The following is a 21931-nucleotide window of genomic DNA, read 5'->3' as shown; positions in this document are numbered from 1 at the left end:
CGGAGATGAGTCAGAGGGGAAAAGCTATGAAGGTAAGGACTTGCTTTTAAGTGGTGTCATCGTGTGAGTTGACAATTGTCGGTTTCTATGCTCTAGGAGGAACAACGGATTCGTTTCGCTGAGTTGGAGCGATCCAGGGGAGAAGCGGAAGCTCTCCGTCAGGAAAAAGCAGCTATTAAAGATGAGGCTGAGGCAATCGAAAATGCAGCACTTAAAGTTTATCGTGACCGAGAGGAGGAAGCGCGCCGTGCCAAGCAAGAAGCGGATGCCATGAGTAATCGGGATGAGGCAGAGGAAACTTTCCTTAAGTACGATTCGAACCAGAACCAAGTTCTGGAGATTGCTGAATTACAAACACGAATCGTGTTTGATCGCAATCGTGATGGATCCGTTACGGAGGATGAAGCTCGATTCTTTTTGGACGATCACGAGCAGGTGGATTTTGAAACATTTGTCACCCTGTGCTGGCCAAAAATTAAGCCGTTCCTGATGTTGGACTCGGGTCTATTCAAGCCTCCTAGTGATGTGGAGGAACTGGAAAGAGGGACGGAGGAAGCCGATTTACATACCGAGCAGGACGATGGTTATGATCTAGATGGAAGCGAACCCACCCAGCATTATCAAGAGGAGGAGATCGCTGAGAATGAGCAGGAAGAAGAGGAAGATGATGAAGGGCTTGAAGAACAAGAGGTAGGTGAAGGGCAGGTCGATACTGCTGAAGAGCCTAAAGAAGAGTATGATCCTGAAACGAAGGAACTAATCCGTATGGCCAATGATGCTAGAAACCAGTACACGGAAGCAGATCGACATGTTCGCGAGATTGAACAGGAGATGAAGAACATTGAAGATTTACTTAACAAGGATTACGGTAAAGACGAAGAATACGCTCCATTGAACGGGGAATGTCTGAATTTGGAAGACAGAGAGTACGTCTACAAACTGTGTCCGTTTGATAAAGCTATTCAGCAGCCCAAGAACGGCGGACCTGAGACTAGGTAAGAATCGGTTCAGCAGTTCACAGTATTTTTTTGTGTAAATTGTGTACTTACAGATTGGGTACCTGGGAGAATTGGGCTAACGGTGAGTACACTGCGATGAAGTATACCAATGGAGCTACCTGTTGGAATGGACCGGCCCGATCCGCCTTTGTTCACCTCGAGTGCGGGCTGGATACGAGAATTTTGTCCGTTTCGGAGCCGAACCGATGCGAGTACGAGTATCGTATGCAGACACCGGCGGCCTGTTTCTTCAAGGAAGACGGCAACAAGGAGCACGATGAGCTGTAAGATCGAATAAGTAAAACTTTTACACCTGAATTGGTCATCGCTTTCGTCAGTAAAACACCCAAAGTTATCTATCGTTCCGTCAGCCGATGTGACTTTTACATACGAGACGGAATTATCATTTTTCATCGATCGTAAAAGGATTAAATTAGTAAGTACTATTGGATGAAGAGAATGAAATAGGAACGGCGGTTACGAACTCAGGAAAAAAAATGTAATGTGTGTAGGAATATGTTCTGATTGATTTTCGTTAAGCATTCCTTCATTTTATTTAATAGAACCAACGAAAAGTGTGACTAGGTTTTATGTTGAAGCAGACGAAACTGTAGTGTCCAATGTGATGTCAATCTTTAGAAGCAGACAAAGAAATAAACGAATTAGCAGCGTCTTAAGAATTGTTCCCATCCCTTACTGATCCGAATTCTTACTAGTGTTCTTTCAGGGTTCAAAGACCCCTTAGGGAGGAATATTGCACGCATTGGATTACTGGCTAAACACGAGTTTCGATTTTTGAACTTCTTCCCTTACGGGACATCGTAAGTTGCGAGTCGTTTAGTGTGTTCAGAAGTAGTGTTTCTAATTTTTGACTAGTGTCAGTCTGGTGCAATAGTCAAATGTCATGGTTCTAAAGAGACAAAGTGGAAACATAAACCACGAGTTTGGCTGAGCTGGTGCATGCGGACGATATGCACTCTATTGGAAAAGAAAATGGACGGGCGGGGGAGGGTTTGAAAGGTTATTCGATCGTAGTGTCAAGTCATCTAGGTCAATCTGAGGTTCATCCGTATGGTAACTTGTTTGTCACGGGTGCTAGTGCGAATGTGATTTCGCGTGTATAAATTCGATTTTTTGCGTGTGTTCTTGACTAATCGCGCGGCCCGTGAATATACTTAATTTACGACGTGCGGTTCAGATACTAGAAGAGAGTCCACCGATATCACAGGTCATGTCGCCATGTCATGTCGTGTTGTCATTTTTTTTTATTGGTCCAACTGGGACCGAGGGTAGGGACTGCCCGACGTGACCTAATCATGATCGCGCGAGCGGTGGTTTCATGCTTGAGATCGCGTTTGTAAATTTATAAGTGCTAAAACTTTCATTTAGTTGCCGGGGTGCGTTTAGGTGTTCGTCATAATACGTGAACGTACGTATGCCTAATGTATTTATGGTACACCCGTGCATCCACCCATGCTAGACGAAGTACGAAAGGTTATTCAAAAGCTGATAAATCAAACCGTTCGGAAGGACGGAATCCCGGTAAAAATCCGCAAAGTTAGAAGTGACCAACTGTACGAAGCCCGCTCTTTTTGATTGGGACGGTCTGCATGAAAGAAGAGATACCTTCGGATTGAGGTTGGTTTACCTAATATGGCCGATCTACACGAAGGTCTTACAAACAATTATCGAGACACGACTATCCTCAATACCGCCGATTAGCAGGGTTGCCGCTATTTTTCAAAGAAGATCTGGCAGATCAACTAAAAATGTCTGGCAAAATCTGTCACTTAACAGCGACCTCAAAGTCATCGATACTTATCAATCGATTTTTGTTAAATTTGTGAAAATATGTCTGGCAGAATAAAAGGTTTGTCGTTTTGTCTGGAAGCTACCCGTTGGCTGAATCCTTGGTTGGCAAATAGCAAAATTTACTCTGCGATTCGTTTCGGGATTTGCTGTTTGTGGATGACATATGACGCTGGATGAATGAAAAACCAAGCATGAGAATAGATGGAGAGATATTCCACTCGTTTATGATGTTAGATGGTTTAAGCAGGGCTATGGATGTTCTTACTTGTTGAACATAGCATTCGATTTGCGAAGATCGGATGAATAAAGAATGTCGGGCGGGGGCTTACAAGGAGATTAGTAGCCAAAAGTCGTGCAACCTGGACTTCTGAAATACATTCAGTTATAATTCGGAACCATAATAATAACCGATTCATAACATTTGTTACAATATTTTAAACGAACAACAAGGATGTATAAGGAACAACTTGACAGACAGGAAAATAATTCACCTGCCAGTACAGTTCCACGAAAGGACATGATATCATCACTTCTAATGGTCCGTAACACCGGAATAATTTGTCTTGTCCGTATATAAGTTTACTACACTTTCATTTGAGTTGTTCGATTGCTCCAATCAACTTTCGACGCGAATATTGAATCTTCGCAGCCGGATGTGTACATAAACGAAAACAATCGATATATAGGAATAAACGCTACGTTTCGTTGGTTGGTGTTGGGTTGCACTCTTACAGACTAAATACAATACAGTTATCATGTGGGTTATTCGTTAGTTTTCCGGTTAGCATGCGGCACGGCAGCTAGAACACGAAATAGTACAGTACATGGTAGCTTGACTTATCTTATTCCACACTTATCCAATCAAAATACTTGCACGTTGGAATGTTTGTTTGCATTAGTTGTGTTTGTTTCCAAATCACTTACAGAAAAAATAACATTAATCAGCGAAATAAAATAAAAACAATTTATCAAAATTTAATCAACTTTTGCATCGTTTATCCTAAACAAGTGTGGCGTTTCCCACTATAAGCGCGAAAAAGTTATTAACATTAAATAAATTTCCTTATACAATTATAGCTAAATTGTTAAATATTACACAATGCGATTTCATTTTTATAAAATGAGTAGCAGTGCTTTTCGACAATGTAAGGTAAAAATAGTCACGTTCACGATTAGTGTGCAAATGATGATTCCCCACTCCGTCGCACTATCGTAAATCAATACGCATTACGCAAACGAAGTACTGATCACTTCTATGAACCGATCACACGCGTCGTTCTAGAAAGCAGAACACTAATGATACTATAGTAATAATCCTACTCATCCCCTATCTGCTCCTCTGGAATATATTAATCATCTGTGTTTCAGTAAGCATAATATAAACATATAAATATACTTTGTGGTCGCATGCCGTCCCGCAGGGGGGGGGGGGGGCTCTTACAAGAAGAAATACTTTCAAAAATACTTACGCTCCACATCGACCCGCTGATGTGCGAAGGAAGCCGACGAGACGAAGGCGCCGAAAGAAAATCAGACTTGAAAGTAGTCACTGACACCGGTCGCTTCCAGCTCGCACACGGACGGTGTCTGTGAGCTGCCGGTAACGGTGTTAGCGGATGGACACTCGACCGAAACCGTGTCCGAGTCGGTAGCGGCATTCGCCTGGCTCGGGCTGAATACGGTGGAATCAGTCGATCGGTTGAGCGAGTCGGTCAGTGAGGGCCCACCCGTGGAAGGCGTTTGGCCCGGTTCGTTGTGCAAACGTTCGTACGGATTTTCTCGCACGTTCAGATATTTAACCGATTCGTAGTTCGGATCGGATTCGCTTCCGGTCAGAGATTCATAGTTGGACGAGAGCCGACTGTTGCTATTGTTGGTGGCTGTGTTGTGCTGCTTAGCGTATCCGATGAGGTTATCTGGCGAACTGGTGCTGTCGGTGGAGGGTGTGGTCCGAGTTTCCGAAATGCTCGAGTAACCCGGCGATGAGGTTAGGTTTGTTGGCTCCGGAATCGTTGAGTAGTTATTGTTGCCGATACTGGAAGGGGCGATGGTTGCATTCCCCACAATAGGAGCGTTCGTAATACTTGAGTAAATATCCGATTCTTCCCCCGGATCAGGATTGTTGTTGTTCAGGTTCTGCTTCTTCCGTTTCGTTTCTTCTGTTATACTGGCGTAGTCGTGTCCGAACGGTGGTTTCTTCTTTTCCGATATTACGCTGTACCCTGGATCGTAATCGATTCGCTCCTTGATGCTGCTGTACCCAGGGGTACTGTCATTGTCATCGTCTTTGCCAAAATCCAGTCGATTTTTTGCCGTCCTTTTGTCCCGAATGCTACTGTAACCGTCGTTATCTCTTGTTGGTCTCAAAATTTCGTAGTTTGGATCTGAATCCGACTCTGCCCTGTTTCGATTCAACGTCTCATATCCTGGATCGTTGCCACCCGGTAAGCTTTCGTATCCCGGCTCACCGTCTGTGGCTGACTTATCCAAACCATGGAATATCTCCAGCGAATTTCGTGAAACACTTTGAATCCCTTGAGCAACCGCTTGAGGCCTTTTTTGGACCTGCGAGTAGTCCGTCGACTTTCTCAAATCCCCCATTGTGTTGGAAATGCTGTCTCCCGGTATCGTCTCATAACCTGGATCCTGCTGCTGCCGATGATGATGATGATGACGTGAAGGATTTTTTTCCAACGTCTCGTAGTCGTTACCGGAACTGATCGTCGGCAGAGGTTTCTTGCTGGGAGACCCGTGAAGCGAACTGCTGCCGTTTAACTGAGTTAGCTCCGGATCGGATAGAAATTGTTCCACGTCCGCGAGTAGGGCGGTTCCCTCCTTACGCGGCGGAACCGGGCTCGAATTCTGCGAGGGTGCCTTCGAAAGTTTATTCTTCTTCATAACCTGTAAATAACGAATAACGGATTATTATTTAAGTTAGCTGAGCGTTTTAGTTCCAAAAAAACACGTACCTTCGCGTACATTCCCTCCAGATCTTTCGAGGGACTTTTCTTCGGCTTAATGGCCGATCCGTTGCCTATCAGTTGCAGATCGTCTGTTTTGCCAGCGGCAATATTTTCCCTCGAACTCTTGTACTCAATCACTGAGGCGACCGAGTTGCGCCCAGACTGTCCCGTCTGCGTGGACGTATTGGAACTGATTGAGGTTAGGTTGGAGTTGCTGAAGAAACTGTTTGTCGACTGGTGCTTCAGCGTCTTTGGTGTCGGCGGAAGGGGTGAGTTTGCCTGACGTTTCTCCGGCTTAGGCGATCCGAGATTACCAACCGAACTGGTACAGCTCGAGCTGGAAGCTTGCCGCGAATGTGCGTACGCGACATGAGACTGGTGCGCCCGAAGACTGTCGATCGGAGGTGGTGGTAGTTGCGAGGATGAGGGATCTTCCAAGGGAACGTTTGTCCCACTGGCGCTACTGTGGCGATTGTGGAGTGTTTTTGCACTCGAGGAAGAGTTCGCTGGATGCGGTTGAAGGACGTCCAACGAGTCTGTCGGGTGTCCTGCAGAAGGTCGACTGGACGCTCCCGTGTTGATCTCAACCGATACGGTGACCATGTTGGGCGGTTGTATTTGCGCGTACGTTTCTGAACCACTAGTGTAGTGGTCGCCCGGATGGTTGGGGTCTTCTATTGCTGCGTACATTTCGTCTGAAAATAGAAAAGCGTTCATGTCTTGGGATATTTGGAACGCAACGAGGGGCGGAATGTTACCGGAATCGTCCGACACGGTGGCATAGTGGGAGTCGCCCATCATTTGGCGTCTCTGTGCGGTGGTTTGGTTCTGAGTTTGAGGTAAAAGATTGGCCAGCGGCTCTCGAACGCTAATGCTTGTATAACCTTCTGTTGGAACGAAGCAAGAGATAAGAAATGAACATCTATCTTCGAATAACTTGATATCAACATACTTGAGGAATCTTGCGAGTCACCACTAAAATGCTGCGGTGGCTGTACAATTGGAGGAGTCATGTACGGCAAATCTTGGCTGGCGGAAACCCTGCCGGCTATAGCTGATGCCGCAGGAATATCCTGAAATAAAAACAGTCATCAGGAAACTACAACTTCCGGCAGCACTGGACAATCACTCACCACCGAAGAACCTTCCCGCTCGTCCAGCAAACTTTGATTGGAATCTCTCCCGTTTGCACCTCCCCCAGAAGCTCCAGTACTCGCTCCACCACGTCGTGAAATCGGGCTCAGCAGCTCATCGTCGGCGGAACCAGCTGCCTGCGCCGTTCCGCTGGTACCCGGCTGTACGACCTGCGCATACGGGTGCTCCGCTCTACGTAGCTTGTCGTACGCATGAGAGGGTGAACGTACCCGTGCGTACGGGGAACTAATATCATCTGCCTGGCTGATAGAGCTGTGCTGTGAAACGCTGGCATGCTTCTTAAGGCTCGAAGTTGCTAGAACCACGATACAGTCAATGTCTGTTTTGTTACCAACTTCAAGTTCCACTTACGACTTCTTCCCTGAGGCAAATCCTGAACCTTATCACCTACGGTCGCGTACAGTTCGGAGTTGTTATCCCCAATCGGTTCGACCACTGGAATATCCGGTAAACTTCGGTGCGGTGCATTGGAAGCCCTGTTGAATAGGAGCTCTTAGTAAATAATTTAACAATCTTCTAACAATAACTAATTCTAAAATTTACAAGATCTTCCAATAACAAAAAACACTGACACAATAACGAAAACAACAACCTTTTGCTAATGCTCTCCGGTTCACTGCAATCGGTCTGATCCGGTCCACCGATTGCTGACCCACCACCAATCCCGGTTCCAGGTGTTGTATCCTGGCTGTTTAGAGTATCCTCCGGGTTGGTAAGTTTTACCATGCCTTCCAAACCGAGCAGGTCGTTTCTGTGTGCGGTCACGCATTCGGGTGGCGAAAAAAATCACACGGCAAACAACACATACACACAGAGATACATGTGAGGGGTAAGCAGGATGCACGGCGAATGGTGAGAGTGAGAAAAATAATAATTAGTTGAAATTACATAATACATACGTGCGACGATGACGAGTGCAACAACTTTACGTACAAACCGGAGGGATTAGGAATAGGTAGTGCAGGGGATGCTGAGAACTTCAATCGATCATGCATTAAGAGAAAGAAAGAAATAAATACAACGGTACGATTCTATGTTGTTTTCACGACTGTATACTTTTGAATAATTTCATGCTTATTTTGTTGTCGAAACGGCCATTTTTGGATTATTAGACCGACCCTGATTCGGATTCAAATCGAAATCAATATTTTTCGCAAAACGGACTGTGCAGTATTTGGAAGCCCATTTTCGAAGTACCACTGAAATACCTATCAACTGAATTAGTAGATAACCAAAACTTTTCAGTGTATGAGACTCAATGAGATGAAGAATAAGTTTTCTCAGACACTCTTCCGTGTACATCTTTGCTTCCGTAGTATACTTCCCATATATGCATAAGAGTCCCATATTGAAAAACAGTAAGACGAGAAAAACACTGTTCAAGATTTACATTTTCGTAGAGCTTTATGGATCACCATGTTTCGGCCTTTTTTATATTTTCTAAACAAACCTGGTAATCTTACTTGTGCATTGTGATTCACTGGTGACTCAGAACACAATGGGACTCTCATGCTGGGCAGTATAGTTTGTAACAAATTATAAACTTTCGACGCAGCTAAAAATAGCTGGCCTTATCAGAAGTTTTCAAGCAAATTCATCAGCAAAAACGAACATGAATTTGCCGAGAATAAATATCTTCTCAGTAACCAGAACAAATGTTTTCTCTCTGTGCTTATTAAAATCCAATTTCACATGAGTCCCCTCGGCCATAAATAAACATCTTCGAAACTTCACTGCACAATCTTTGAGCTTGTCTTTTCCATTTTATCGTCCGATATGGTTGTCTATTGCTACGAAAGGAACGAAAATCTCCTCGCTGACCGTTGTGCTGCTAGCGAGTACGACCATAGTGTGGTCAATTTGTTACATCACATCATGTACACACTATAATTTTCTTAAACATTGTGCTTGATTCTAGGATCAACTCTCGGTTTTATATGAATGAACCTAATTTTTGTAGAAATTCTTTCATTACTTTAATTCCGTATACTTCAATTAAAATTGGTTTACAGCAGCCTTTAAATGGATAAATAGTATGACCGTTCCTTCTTTCTTCTTGTTGCTGTATGTGAACAATATGATGTCATCTCTGTGAGTTTCCGTGCGTAAATTCCGTGCGTAAGTTCCAGTGAAGTTGGGAAGTGTTAGCTTTGTTGGTTTGGTTCAGACATTTGAGTCAAAAATCATTTTATTGTAGTCTATATATGGTTCGGACGGTTAATGGTTCTAACGGTCTCTCCATTAGGTCGTAGCTCTTCTCCAAATCTCATAGGAATTTAACCTGAAAGCATGACATTATTGAATGTAAATCTTTAGCAGTATATTTGTGTGAATATTGATCTAAAATAACTGTGAACTTATTATGGAACTCAAGGGTTCTAAATCTTGGACCTCGAGGATCCTCCGTTGGTATTCTTAGTATGTCAGTGGATGTAGATACCGTGGAACTTAAAAATTCTTAGCTTCATTGTTCTATTTGAGGCAGAGAAACGCCCCCTGGAGATAGGTTTAATTCAAACCCTCCAGCAGGCATAAAACCTCCTCATCTTTTGTACCAGCAGATTACAGCATCGAAATTTCGCAGCGTATTTCTACAACTACCACTAACACTATAATTTTGGAAAACTATAACTAACATAGAGACAAAAGATAACTTGACAAAGAATTAACAAACAATCGCTTGGTGAGGTTATGGGAACGATGAATGGCAAAGCGCTGCCTTCACCGGGACGCCAGTTATACCGTATTACGGAAGCCCCCGAGTGGTCCGACGCAGTTGTACTACCAGCCAGCGACCAGCACAGTGGTCCTGACCCTGCGTTCGGAGGTCGTGAGAGGGTCTCTCGAACTCCCTTCCCAGACGAGTATTTTGCTTTAAATGACGATCCGATTCTTGAAAACCTTCTGGTTTCTAGCATGCCATCGGGTATATCACGTCCTTGCAATAAGTCGGGACACTGGGTAGTGCTGAGTGCTATGCCTTCAGCTGTTCTGAAAAAAATTTCTGATATTTTAGCGGCCCCACTGATTACCTTTTGAATGCGACAATTCAGCAGCAAAAATTTTCCGATGATTGGACGTGTTCAGTCATGTTTCCGGTACATAAGAATGCTGACAAAAGTAACATCGAGAACTACCGGGGAATCACTTCGCTGAGTTTCGAGTCAAAAATTTTCAAATCGCTTATCAACGAGGTGCTGTTTTCTGCTAGTAAACATTACATAAGCACTTGTCAGTACGAATTCTTCTCTTGTCGATCGGTTTGCACATCGCTTTGCATAGAAAAAATATCCAAGAAACTCCAGGTGGACCCAGTCTACACAGATCTTAAGGTCGTTTTCGACACAATTAACCACGCGATATTGCTAGCAAAGTTTGATAAACTCGTACAAATTGGTGACAACGTGTCTGAATCCTTTTCTAATAATTCCGGAGTTCTACAAGGTATTACACTAGGCCCGGTACTATTTTCATTGCTCGTGAATGGTCTTCGTTCTAATGCGTAGAGTGAAACTGTTTTTTGCTGATATGACTTGACAATATTTTTGTCATAAGGAATAAAGCTGATTGCCGTGAGTTACAGAGTCTCATCGATACATTTTACAACTGGTGTCAAATTCTTAGAAATTTTTGTCATCAGTTTTCATCGTACAAGCGACATGCCTAATTTTAACTACAATACTGCTGGAACTTAGCTGCGCCGCGTTGACCACGTAAAGGATCTAGGTTATTCTTGGTGAACGGCTAACTTATACCAATCATTTATCAGCGACTATTGACAAAGCGAATCGATTGCTGGGTTTTACGTTCAAAATTTCCAGCGAATTCCGGGATCCTTTGTGTTTCAAGTCTAGTGCGCTCGCAGTTGAAATTTGTAGATTGTCGGATGTCCTTATCATGCAACGTGGAGTGAAGGAATTGAAGCTGTCCAGCGCAAATTTATGCGATATGGAATTATCCGTCGAATGTGCCACCATATATTAACCGTTGCAACCGGTTGTACGACTTTCCCCCGAAAACCATTCCCCAGAAACTAAAACACCGAAGTTTTTTCCCCAGAAAGAACCATTCTCCAGAAAACCCTTCCGTCGAAAGTACCAATCACCAGAAAACCTTTTCCCAGAAAGTATTTTTGCCCAGAAAACCGTTACCCAGAATGAACAAATACCCAGAAGTTCATACCCCAGAAAAAACCATTTCCCAGAAATTGAGGTATTTTAACTGAAGATAACTTATTTATTAATATTAATATTCAGGTTTGGTTTTGTAATATAAGATCTATTGATAAAATGGTATCTTTTAATGTTGTACCGTCTTCCTGGTCAGCAATTAGAACTTCTTTTAATTTTTTGTCACTTCTACCTGTTTTTTTTACAGAGACGTCGGTTTATCATATCTCCTTGCAGATATCGCATATATTCCGGCCTACGTCCTCTTTGAATGCTTTCACAACCGCATAAAGTTTAAGGTCACTGGTACCTTTTAAGAGTGCATTTAATTGGTTGTGATACCCTTCTATTGCGTTTGAGGTTCTGGGTATGTCATTGAGGGTGTTGTATCGCATGGTCCATAATTCAAAGGAAAATTTGGCCTGTGCGCAGTGTTTTCCAACCCTTCGCTTCCCCAAAACGTATTTTTTATGTAATCGAAGTACGGGGACATTTATTCCGGAGCTGAAGAACGGACAATACCCAAGCCTTCAGGCATATCTTGAGGTTTCAAAAAGGCCAAGGCCTGGATTTGTCTGAAAGAGATCTGCATTTGCATGCTTTTCAAATAAATTCCAGATAATCCCAATTTTTGGATCCGTTTACACCAATATTTCGTTAGGTGGAAAAAGCAACCATATCGCAAAGAATTGGGAACAATCCTTCCTATAGCGTTTATCTCAGCGGTTTCAAAACCTGTCAATACAATCGACGGATTAATTATAATATTGTTGTTGGCTGCTATGGTTTTTATCAGTTGTAGCAGTTAAATTATTTGATTAGATGTTAACTCAATTTGAACATTTTCAACACACACATTATACTAAGTTAAAGTTAAGCGTGTATGAATCCACCACATGGGCCGCCTGCCAGCTTGAAAGTGAAACATCATCAACAAACTTTCTGCAGTAACTATATCCATTCTACCTGTCAGTTGCGAAGAGAGTGTTTCCGCTTACTAAAAGAAAAGGAATCACAATAAAAAGTAATGGTGTAAGGTGCAGCCGTGATTCCTGCTTCGTGCGCTTAAACCGGCTGAAAAAAATACTCGTGCGGGACAGAACGCACAAATTACAAAACCATTTTACTTTGGAAAGGGTCGCACGGAAAAAAATACGCGATTCCGACAGTCACACGAGTGTTGATCCGGTCAAAACTCAAGCGTACAAGCAGGAACACAACGTCCGTTCACACAAGGCCTGTTGATCTAATCAGGGTTGATTCCGGACCACACCACATCGTACCGGATTGCACTGGGAAGGTAGATAAGAATCCTGAAGGTATCAGTACCAGCAAGCAGTGATCTGCGAACGAAAAGCGATACGCTTTTAATCAGCCTAACAAACACGAAACGGAAAACGCCTTCCAAGAGAAGGCTCCTTTTCCGACACTTAAAGTGTCCTACTACAAGCATCGGGACTCAGATACCGGCTCATCAGAAGTTCCATCAAGGCGTCGGTCGAACAGGAACAATTCGCAGGCAGATCAGTTGGTGAAAGGAATCTGGTCACCGCAGCTGTGCACCTGGACGCAGGTGAGCAGCCTGAGTACAAGCGGGTAATAGGAGACCGTGACGCAATAGGTCCCACGGTCGAGCTCAAGGGGATTTTGTCACTAACGAGGGCACGCCGGATGGAACGGAAGGTGGCGAGACACACGGTTCATATCGTGAGATGCCGCAGCGGATGGCGGGGCTGTGAGTACTAGCTTTTAAGAAGTGAATAGAATCAGTAGGCTGGAAGGGCAGAGCAGCAGGGATAGGTGGATAGAAGAAGTCAGAGAAAATAGAGGAATGTGTGAAGAGAGATGAATAAAGGGGTAGGATGTTCAAAATGACACGTGTAGGTTTTGGTTTTATGAGCAGTCGGCCCTGCTCAGCTATGTCGGCAGGCTGCAACCTGCTAACCACGAGTTTAGTGCTCCAGAAACACCGTTAGCCGATCGGGATAAATCGTGCCCTGTCAGGGTGTGGCGAGCAATAACTTTTCAAACTACCTCCCCACCATGGCACATCAGCCAGCGTCAATTGGACTTGAAGAGCTGTCTAGGAAGGCCCATGACAAGTCGCAGCAAGCAGCTGCCGAGACGTGAGGGACGGGACAGGACTTCCACCAATCAGGACAGTAAGCCTCAGCGGGCATGCCGTTTTCGGAACGGGAGAAACCGTGCGTCGAGAAATATAAGCCTTAGCGGGCATGCCGTTAGCGGAAAGGGGGAACCCTGCGTCGAGAAATATAAGCCTTAGCGGGCAAGCCGTTAGCGGAACGTGAGAAACCGTGCGTCGAGAAACATAAGCCTTAGCGGGCATGCCGTTAGCGGATCGTGAGAAACCGTGCATCGAGAAAGCAGAAGCCTTCAGCAGGCACGCCGTTAGCGATTCGGGAGAAAACGCACGTCGGAAGTAGAAGCCTTCAGCAGGCACGCCGTTAACGATTCGGGAGAAAACACACGTCGGAAGCAGAAGCCTCCAGCAGGTACGCCGTTAGTGATTCGAGAGAAAACGCATTTCGAGAAAGCAGAAGCCCACAACAGGCGCGCCATTTCGGAACGAGAGAAATCGACCTGCGAGCACGCGAGCGCAACAGGAAGGAGAGCAGGTAACCGCAAACTAGAGACGGAACTTTCGGAGCGAGTCTCGGGAAAACCTTGAGCCGTTGCACAGGGGTGCAGGTCGACGAAGGCGGACCCCTCTGGACTCCTCAGACATAGCAAAAGTCAATCTCATAGGTAAGCTGCTTCATGGTGACACATCAAACTAAGTCATGGACCTAAGTCACTGGCGCAAGCGCGCGAACCGTTTCAGAACGTGAAAAACCGACAAGCAAGCGCAACCGCGCGGATCCTTCACGATTCGGGTGAAATCGTACCCTGCAGACTGGAAACGGGTTGCAGGGAGCTCACGACCGCAGAAAATGCCACAAAAGTGAGGCGGGTGTGCAGAAGCAAAGGAGGAACAGCTGAACAATCCAGGCTTGTCGCAACCGGAGCTGGAAAGAAGCAGACGTAAACGCGCAGGATATAAGCCTCTCAGGCTTACCGTTACCGTAGCGAGAGAAAACGGACGCACGTCGAGAAACAAACTGAAGCCTCCCAGGCTAACCGTTACCGTAACGAGAGAAAACGGAGAATCGTGAGAAAGCAGACAGATCGGCAAAAGCACGGACGATGTCAATCCCGGACAAGTGATATCTACAGCTATGAGCAGCGCCAGCTCCCAATGCATAGTCATCAAAACACGACAGATCGGTATTAATCTTCCTAAACAGATCGGTATTAATCTTCCTAAACAGTTCTAGAGCTTTTCTACAGTTAAATTCTGTTTTATCTGGAAGGAGCATGTGTACTAAGGGCAGGAACGTTCGTTCAATGCTCTATGTTCCGATTGACCCGTGGATAGCAATTTATGTAGCAGATGAATCAATAAGGGCATGACCTGTGATCAACACGTATGCTCGGTTTATTCGAACATAGGAGTTGACTCCTTCTTTTATACATGAGCAATTCTTTGAATATGTATGCCAAATAGCCCTCGCAATGAAACTTGTTATCCACTCGTCTGACCGGTTTTCTCAAACATAGGGGTTGATTCATTCTTTCCAGCACACTAAGGAATAGCTGGAGCAAAAAGTTGGCTAAGATAGGAAAATCATATTTGAACTATCATATTAAAGATTTTTTATAATATTCTTTGATGTTTGTTGCATCATGTACCATCGAAATTTCAAGGGGGTCCTCTACTCTCGAGGCCTAAAATTGAGGTGTTTTTTGGGAATAATTTGCGAAAGATCTACTGAATGGATCTTGTTTTTTTTTATTTTGAAGATACATGTTTCGGCTTTTTAATTTAACATTAAACGACGAAAACAAACATCTCTGCGACCTTGAAACGTCATTTGTGACATTGATGTTTAAATTACATGGGAGTAAAGTTTCGGCTAATGGGGTTTTCGTCTTCAAAAGTGAAATTCGAAAGCCATTACCAAAAAAATGTTTCATTTCTTCTAAAAACTGTCCGTATGCAACAGTTTTTATTAAATTGAAACTATGCAATCAATGAAGTAGTATTAAGCTAGAAAACGTTGTTAGTGATCTATGCTAAGTACTCTGTTGTTGGAAATATCGAGTTATAAGGGGTTACATTACTAGAATTTTCAAAAAATCGAAAAAAAAATCGATGGCTGAAAATGTGCTTAAATAGTTTTGAAAATGATGTGTCGCCGAAGCGCCTCTTATGTATACTCCGAGCGTACTGAAAACTTTAAACACTATTTTTTTTCGAAACCACTTTTTAGCTGGTCGGAAATGTAAGTCAAACAACTCTTTTTGGATCGTTTTGAAATTTGCACAGCGTATTCAGAATTGCTATCTGCAGCGACGTACGTATAGGATTTTATATTTAGCACTTTTTCTTTAACAAGTGCATCATTTCACAAAATCCTACGTCGCTTGCCATTGTTTCAAGAAATCGAAAAAAAATTTTTTTAGCTCTAGGCAGCCAAAGCTTTGTGCTCAATCATTAACCGTCAATGGCACGCAAAGCGATAGAGATTTGAGGTGTCCTATTAGGTATTTAACCTAATGGAGTTCTTTTTATGTTTCTAGATCTTCAGGTAATATTACATGTGTTTGCAACTCAAATGTATTATAGAGTTTTGGGATATTTCCGCGGCGCGATGCCGCAAATATCGAAAATCGACGATTGTTGAATATTTAACAAACAATAGGGTGGGTGCTCCAATAGCCGCGGTGTACTACTAGTTGCAGTAGTAAGCTAAACGCTTGTTTAAAATGCCAACCGCCGTTAATTTTTTTTTTTATTTGTAGTTCGCACTAAACTCGCAAGGTAACACAAGTTTTATTATAGAAATTTACTAAAAAACAACTGAAATAGTGAGTTTTCCTTGATTTTTGAGCTCCTTTGCAGCTATAGTGGGCCAAATGTACCTAGAGTTGCATGCTCCAAAAGTAATCAATGGGTTTTGCATCTATAGGAACCGGAATTAGCAATTGCGTCACTATTGCCTCATGCGGAGCAAGCGGTTTTAAATGCAAAAATCAATTCAAAACCAATTATAATACTTTTTCTATCAAATAGGAATCGAAAGCTTTCATTTTACATATAATCATCACCCGTAGATCTTTCCATCTTTTTAATGCGATTAAATTTAAGCACAATGCGTAAATATTGAAAAAAATACTGTGAATAGCAAACTTATAACAAGTATTTAAGTACACATGATCTAAATGTAACGAAATTTTCGGAAAAATAATTTTCTGGGTTTTGGTACTTTCTGCGGAACAGTTTTCTGGGTTATGGTTCTTTCTGGGTGAAAGTTTTCTGGGCTTTGGTACTTTCTGGGAATCAGTTTTCTGGGAATTAGTGCTTTCTGGAATATGTGTTTCTGGGGAAAAAGCTTCGGTATTTTTTCTTCTGGGGAATGGTTTTCGGGGGAATGTTATACAATCGTTGCAACCTATTAGGACTACATACTTTGCAAAAACGTAGACAATTACGTCACCGTTTGTTGTAAGGTTAATTATTTTTAGTTTAGTTCATTAAAATTTATTATCAGTTGAATTTATCAAAAAGAAAAAATAAAAAGGCGTGGGAACATCGGTTGAATAAACAACACATACTGGCGAATGGCTCATTGTAGCCATAATTAGTGGTTCTAGCAGTAGAAAGACGAAAGAATGGATGGGATCGAAGGCTAAGACGACGGATATCAAAATGCAATAACTTTAGAAAATCAGGACAGGCGATTCGTGGGTGCAGTAGATCGGCGATAAAAGTTGTTTTGGAAACATCCCGATGAACGGATAGCAGATCAAGATCGATGAGTCTGAGATTCAACGGGTCTCTCCATGGAAGTCGCTAATGTGCGAATTGGACAAAAGGCATCCAAAGAACAACTCATATTCAATCGTAGAACGAACCAAAGCACAATATAGTGCCTTAAAGCAGTGTACATCAACGGATTCTCTTGTAGATCGAGAAATAAAACCTAAGAGTTTGGAAATAGTGTATTCTATGTGTTCTTTAAAATTGAATTTTGAATCTAGCAGAACCCTCAATTCCTTCACGGACAATTCACGTTGAAGAACAATCCGAGATATATTATACACGAATTTAATCATTGAATGCCTACAGGAGAAAAATATGACTAAGCATTTGACCAATTTACCCAAATGCTTAGTCATATTTGAAAATATGACTAAGCATTTGGGTAAATTGGTTCCCTTCGTGTCAACCTCGGAATGAACTGTTCTATAGCAAATAACACAATGTGTGTTCATAATATCGTAGCCGGGTTGATATCTCTATTGAACAATAAAAAATGTCTGTCCAATGTTGCAAAAAAAATGATTCTCTGTGGTAAAATTTCCAATGTTTTTTCAGCAACGGAGTGAAAAACTGCGGCTTCCAATTCCTCATTAGTAATGTGCAATGGAGAATGATGGCCACAAGTTTTAGCAAGTTAAGCAGGAGCTGTAGTTACCGAGAAGTTATCAGAAAGCTCCTGGCTAACGAAACAGAGTTTGAGCCGACAATTGTTGCTGTTATAATCCTTATTTAACTGAACGAGATCGGCTGTATTAAAAACATCGATGCATTTCGAAGTAGCTGGGAACTTTGTGGAACATGTAGCATCAGGATAAAGATAATGGGAGGACAGCGGTGTCTGTTTAATACTAGAAAGATTGAAATCTCCCAATACAATGATTCCATCATTCAGTGCCATTTGGTCAGTTATTAATGAGAGATACTTCATAAACTGGTCAACTAAACTAACATCAGAATGAAAATGGTACAAACGTAAAAGGTGTGCCACAAGGGTGTCATGTAGACCAACTGATATTCGTATTATTCATCAACGACCTCTGTAAGCTTCTTAAGTCTTCTAAAACTGATGCACGCTAAGGATTTTAAGGTTTTTCGGGTGACAATATCACCCCTGAATTGCTGCACACTTCAATCTGGTGTCGACGGAGATGGAAGTTAACACAGGCAAATGCAATGTTATAACTTTCTTACGATTGCGATCTCCAATTTCCTTCGACTACAGAATCGCATTGACCACCATCAGCCTAGCTACTGTGTACCAAAGACTTCAGGCATTCACCTTACTAAACTGAGGTTTTCCGAACATTTGTCAGCAACCGTCACAAAGGCTTTCTCAATGCTGGGGATTATTCGTCGTAACGCTGAATCATGTTTTGTCCGCTATGCTTTCCTTTATTGCCGATTTGGTCCGATTCTGTACTTCTATCTCCTTATGAAGATCGATGCACGCTGATCCGGCTACCCAAGTTTGCGCTTCCGTAGAAAATTCCTCCAACGGCTTTTAATTTTTGACGTGATCAGCAACACTATCAACTGAGCAGAGTTACTAGGTAAACTTCCATTCAACGTTCCTGGAGGACAGATTGGGCGTGCGACAGATTCATGTGACTTCGGAATCATCGTACTCTTTACGGATAGAATAACAATGTGGATGTTTTCTGTAAATGTTTTAATGATGTTTTCCAGGGTTTTGGTTTTATTGCGTCCAAAAAAGTGTTTAGGTTAAGAATTATTTCATAAGAGTCCGTGCGTGTTAGCATGCTCGAAGACTAAATAAATAAATAGAAGTACTCTGAAATACAGATAACAGTACGCGACACATGCGTGAAATGGCCGTTGTCCAATCCTGACATTTTCCTATAATTTTCTGTCTTCCAACTTTAGAATGCTTGCGTGTGCAAACTTAGTAATTTCTTAACTAAACGATTCCAGGCTCACGAAAATTTTGGATTTCTTCATTTCTTGGCTATCGCGTTCCACGAATTTCAAACTCATCCATTTTCCCTAGCGCATACAGGGCCGAATAAACCATTCTTCAGTAAAACTGTTGGGATCAAGAAACACGAAAAACCGCGGAGAAAAATATGTTTTCCTAGTGCAGATTGAAATCTCACGTCTTGTTTCTTAACAAACTGAAAATAACATATTGATAGCATACAAAATCGATGTTTATCCGTGGGGGTCCGCAACAACCCAGGGTAATTTCTAAGGGGCCCGTGGTACGAAAAAGGTTGAGAACCTCTGCTACGGTATTTATTAAGTCAAAAACAGTATAAATGGATAATTTTTATCAGTTTTCAAAAATATTTCAAGACAACGGAGATGAATTAAAATTTCATTTTTCACCGTTAGCTGGAACTGTCCATGGCACCATTGCTCCAGCGGATTCCAGTCAGGCTGATTGTGAAAACTTCAGTTCTATGAATAGTAACCATTATTTCGAGTTATAAGAACTGTTCTGCCCATAATCGCAAGTCAGTCCCATATTCAATGATTTTCCCTATCTACATGGGACTGACTTCCGATTATAGGCAGTGTTCTTATAACTCGAATACTCGTTCGTCGTTCCGACTTGCAAAATTAAAAAGTAACCTGGTGAATTCAGTCCAACTTATCCTAAATACACGTTAAAAGCTATAGAACTTATTCCAAAAAGTGCCAAAGAATTAATAGCTACGCAACACTTTCATTTGAAAGAGAGTACACTCATTGTCAGTAAGCAAGCGAGATGTACACAAAAACTCAGATGGAGCCTTCCTACCGTATTAAATAAATTTTATCGTAGTAGAGTACGGCTTAATACTTGCAAGCTAGTCGTAAATCAAAAAAAAAAAACACACACGTTTAAAGTCAAACACAAGACGATACCATGAAGTGCAAAGCAACGATGGGACAGGAGGAAGGGTGCCCAGGTGACATTTTATAGTCATCCTATGAACGTAGGAAAGAGAATTCAACATCGCAAAAATATACTTTAAATCACCACCGCCGAATGAACTTACTTGATTTCCTGCTTTCGGCAGCACATACATGAGGCTAGGGTCGTGACAAGGGTCACCATGGCCACCAGTGACAGGGTGCAGTAGATCCAGAAACTGTCCAGAGCAAATTCGGTCAGTTGCAGCATTCTCACGCTACGCCACTATCTGTTGAGTATCGTTCACAGGAAAGAGTGACCACCGGAGATCAACGCTCTATTTCCGGATTCACCCCAAACGCTACAATCGGTGTTGGAGCCCGGGTGGTGCTCATCGGAGAGGCTTTGATTTGCATTGGACTGGTGGGATGAATAATGCTTCGATGCACAAAACGATTGCAGAAGACGATGATGATGGTGACGGCATTCAATTAACTCTGATTCACGAATTAGCACAAGCTGTGTAGACAAATCACTACAGAAATTTCCACCAACGCAAGATGAAAGTTGATTGGATTGTTGCTACTTATTATTTCAGTCACTTCTTCCGAACAAAACACATCCAAAGCTGCCGTCTCTTGAACTAAATAAATTAAAGTTCTGAAAATCAGATTTCAACCTTGCTATCCTCACCCGAAATCGGACATTGGAACGAATAATATTTTTGCTTCCGTCGGACCGTGTCTCACGTATCAAATGCACACAGTTCACTTTGCGGAAGAAAAGGCCGTCAAAGCAAAACAAAACAGCTCACAACCATCGAACTGAATATTGTACGAACAAGTTCAGTTGCGGACAGAAGGTGGAAGACGAGTCTCTTTCATAGCTCCAACTAGCGGTGGGCCGTGCTGTTGCTAATACCGCTGGGGCGTTGCGCTCGCCGCTGTTGTTGTCGTTCGTCGTACACCTTTACCGTGAAAGAGAAAGGCCGTTTGCCCTCCACGCTGATGTTGAATTGAATAGAAGCGAAGCAAGAAAAAAAAATTAAATCTAGCACAACTATTTTCCTAGCCTTTTTTCCTATCCGCACGAGCCTCGCACACCCCTTTTTACCAGTCAGCGCTAGTCGCTGTTTTTGTTCGCTTTTGATTGCACTTTCGTAGTCCCACGGTGATGCACAAGCACAGGTCTCGATTTTTTTACTCACTCCACGCTGTTTGCTGGCCTTTTCTGTACACCGCAGCGCAGCTTCGAAGCTAGGTGTATTAGGATTCAAACTCTCTCCAACTTTTTAAAACTTTGCTGCTGCCTCGGCACGCACCAATGCAGCCGGAATTTGGAAGAACCTACGACGTCTCTGCTAGCCGAAAAACACTCAAATTACACTTCGTCACCTTACCACCGTGTACCACCAGCGGGAAACACTGCAAAAAAGGAAAGCCGGAACAAATTTTCCGGGATTTCCAACTAAATTGTTACTTCCTGCATTCACTACAAACCAATGGAACGCGATCGCAAAAATACTTGAAGGAAAAAATAACATTAAAACGTTTTTGACAGCGCATGACGTTTAGATGCAAATGTGTGGTGCGATGTTTTTGGGTTGAAGTGGCTGTAGTGCGATGTTATTTTTAGGGTAGAGTCGGACTAACAGTTACCATTTTTAAATTGTTTCATGCTCAATGATTGTAAATACAACGAAAATTATTGCATGTCATTACCCGGAATATTATTTTATAGAAAACAATTTTCCGCAATGTCGTTTCCCAAAATGTACATTAATTTCCCTCATTTTTTATGTTTTGTACTTATCTATAAATTAAATGAGCGATAAAAAACAAAAACGTCCATCACCTATTTTCATTACAATTTTATTAATTAATCTCATTCATATTCATTCTACCGCTCAGCAGTATCTTCTGCTATCTCAGTTCAACGTATCAGCTAAAACGGTAGAAAAAAATGGTTAGTGTCATTATCAAGTTATTTTTACAATTCTGCTGCCTTTGAGGAATGAAGCTGGGCCGACGGAATTTCGTCACGAAGTGCGGCACCCATTGTTATTATTGCTTATTAGGCTAGGGGCAGATCAC

The 21931-nt window shown here is 42.6% G+C and overlaps 2 protein-coding genes across 6 annotated transcripts; one reads left to right on the top strand and one right to left on the bottom strand.

Annotated features, from left to right (window-relative positions):
- The first annotated feature begins 6 nt into the window (after window positions 1-6).
- LOC131695447 (glucosidase 2 subunit beta-like) lies at window positions 7-1678 on the top strand. Its single transcript, XM_058983960.1, has 3 exons — window positions 7-32; window positions 97-995; window positions 1052-1678. Exons 1-3 carry the CDS (start codon window positions 27-29, stop codon window positions 1284-1286), a joined length of 1140 nt encoding a protein of 379 aa, XP_058839943.1. The 5' UTR covers window positions 7-26; the 3' UTR covers window positions 1287-1678.
- Window positions 1679-3367: 1689 nt separating this feature from the next.
- Window positions 3368-21375, bottom strand: LOC131695372 (serine-rich adhesin for platelets-like). 5 transcript variants are annotated; one of them, XM_058983834.1, is made up of 9 exons: window positions 21238-21375; window positions 19984-20481; window positions 7521-7679; window positions 7280-7404; window positions 6907-7223; window positions 6726-6846; window positions 6532-6660; window positions 5780-6468; window positions 3368-5711 (listed from the first exon to the last, which is right to left on the bottom strand). In XM_058983834.1, the coding sequence occupies exons 2-9, from the start codon at window positions 20106-20108 to the stop codon at window positions 4341-4343; spliced, it is 3036 nt and encodes a 1011-aa protein (XP_058839817.1). In that variant the 5' UTR covers window positions 20109-20481; window positions 21238-21375; the 3' UTR covers window positions 3368-4340. The 5 variants fall into 5 exon arrangements, with proteins under 5 accessions (XP_058839817.1, XP_058839815.1, XP_058839816.1 ...); XM_058983832.1 differs by having other exon boundaries at window positions 20532-21365; XM_058983833.1 differs by having other exon boundaries at window positions 21046-21365.
- Window positions 21376-21931: the final 556 nt, after the last annotated feature.

The sequence above is a fragment of the Topomyia yanbarensis genome, unplaced genomic scaffold, assembly GCF_030247195.1.
Source record: "Topomyia yanbarensis strain Yona2022 unplaced genomic scaffold, ASM3024719v1 HiC_scaffold_4, whole genome shotgun sequence".
NCBI lineage: Eukaryota > Metazoa > Arthropoda > Insecta > Diptera > Culicidae > Topomyia > Topomyia yanbarensis.
Note: the sequence above shows the minus strand (reverse complement) of the source record. Positions and strands in the feature narration are given on the sequence as shown.

Excerpts from the sequence above, each read along its gene's own strand:
- LOC131695447 (XM_058983960.1), top strand. Across the intron at positions 996-1,051 it reads AACGGCGGACCTGAGACTAG|ATTGGGTACCTGGGAGAATT; the intron begins GTAAGAATCGGT and ends GTGTACTTACAG.
- LOC131695372 (XM_058983834.1), bottom strand. The coding sequence starts at position 20,108 with ATGCTGCAACTGACCGAATTTGCTCTGGACAGTTTCTGGATCTACTGC. Across the intron at positions 7,224-7,279 it reads TTTGCCTCAGGGAAGAAGTC|CAACTTCGAGCCTTAAGAAG; the intron begins GTAAGTGGAACT and ends TCGTGGTTCTAG. Across the intron at positions 6,469-6,531 it reads CACCGTGTCGGACGATTCCG|ACGAAATGTACGCAGCAATA; the intron begins GTAACATTCCGC and ends TTCTATTTTCAG.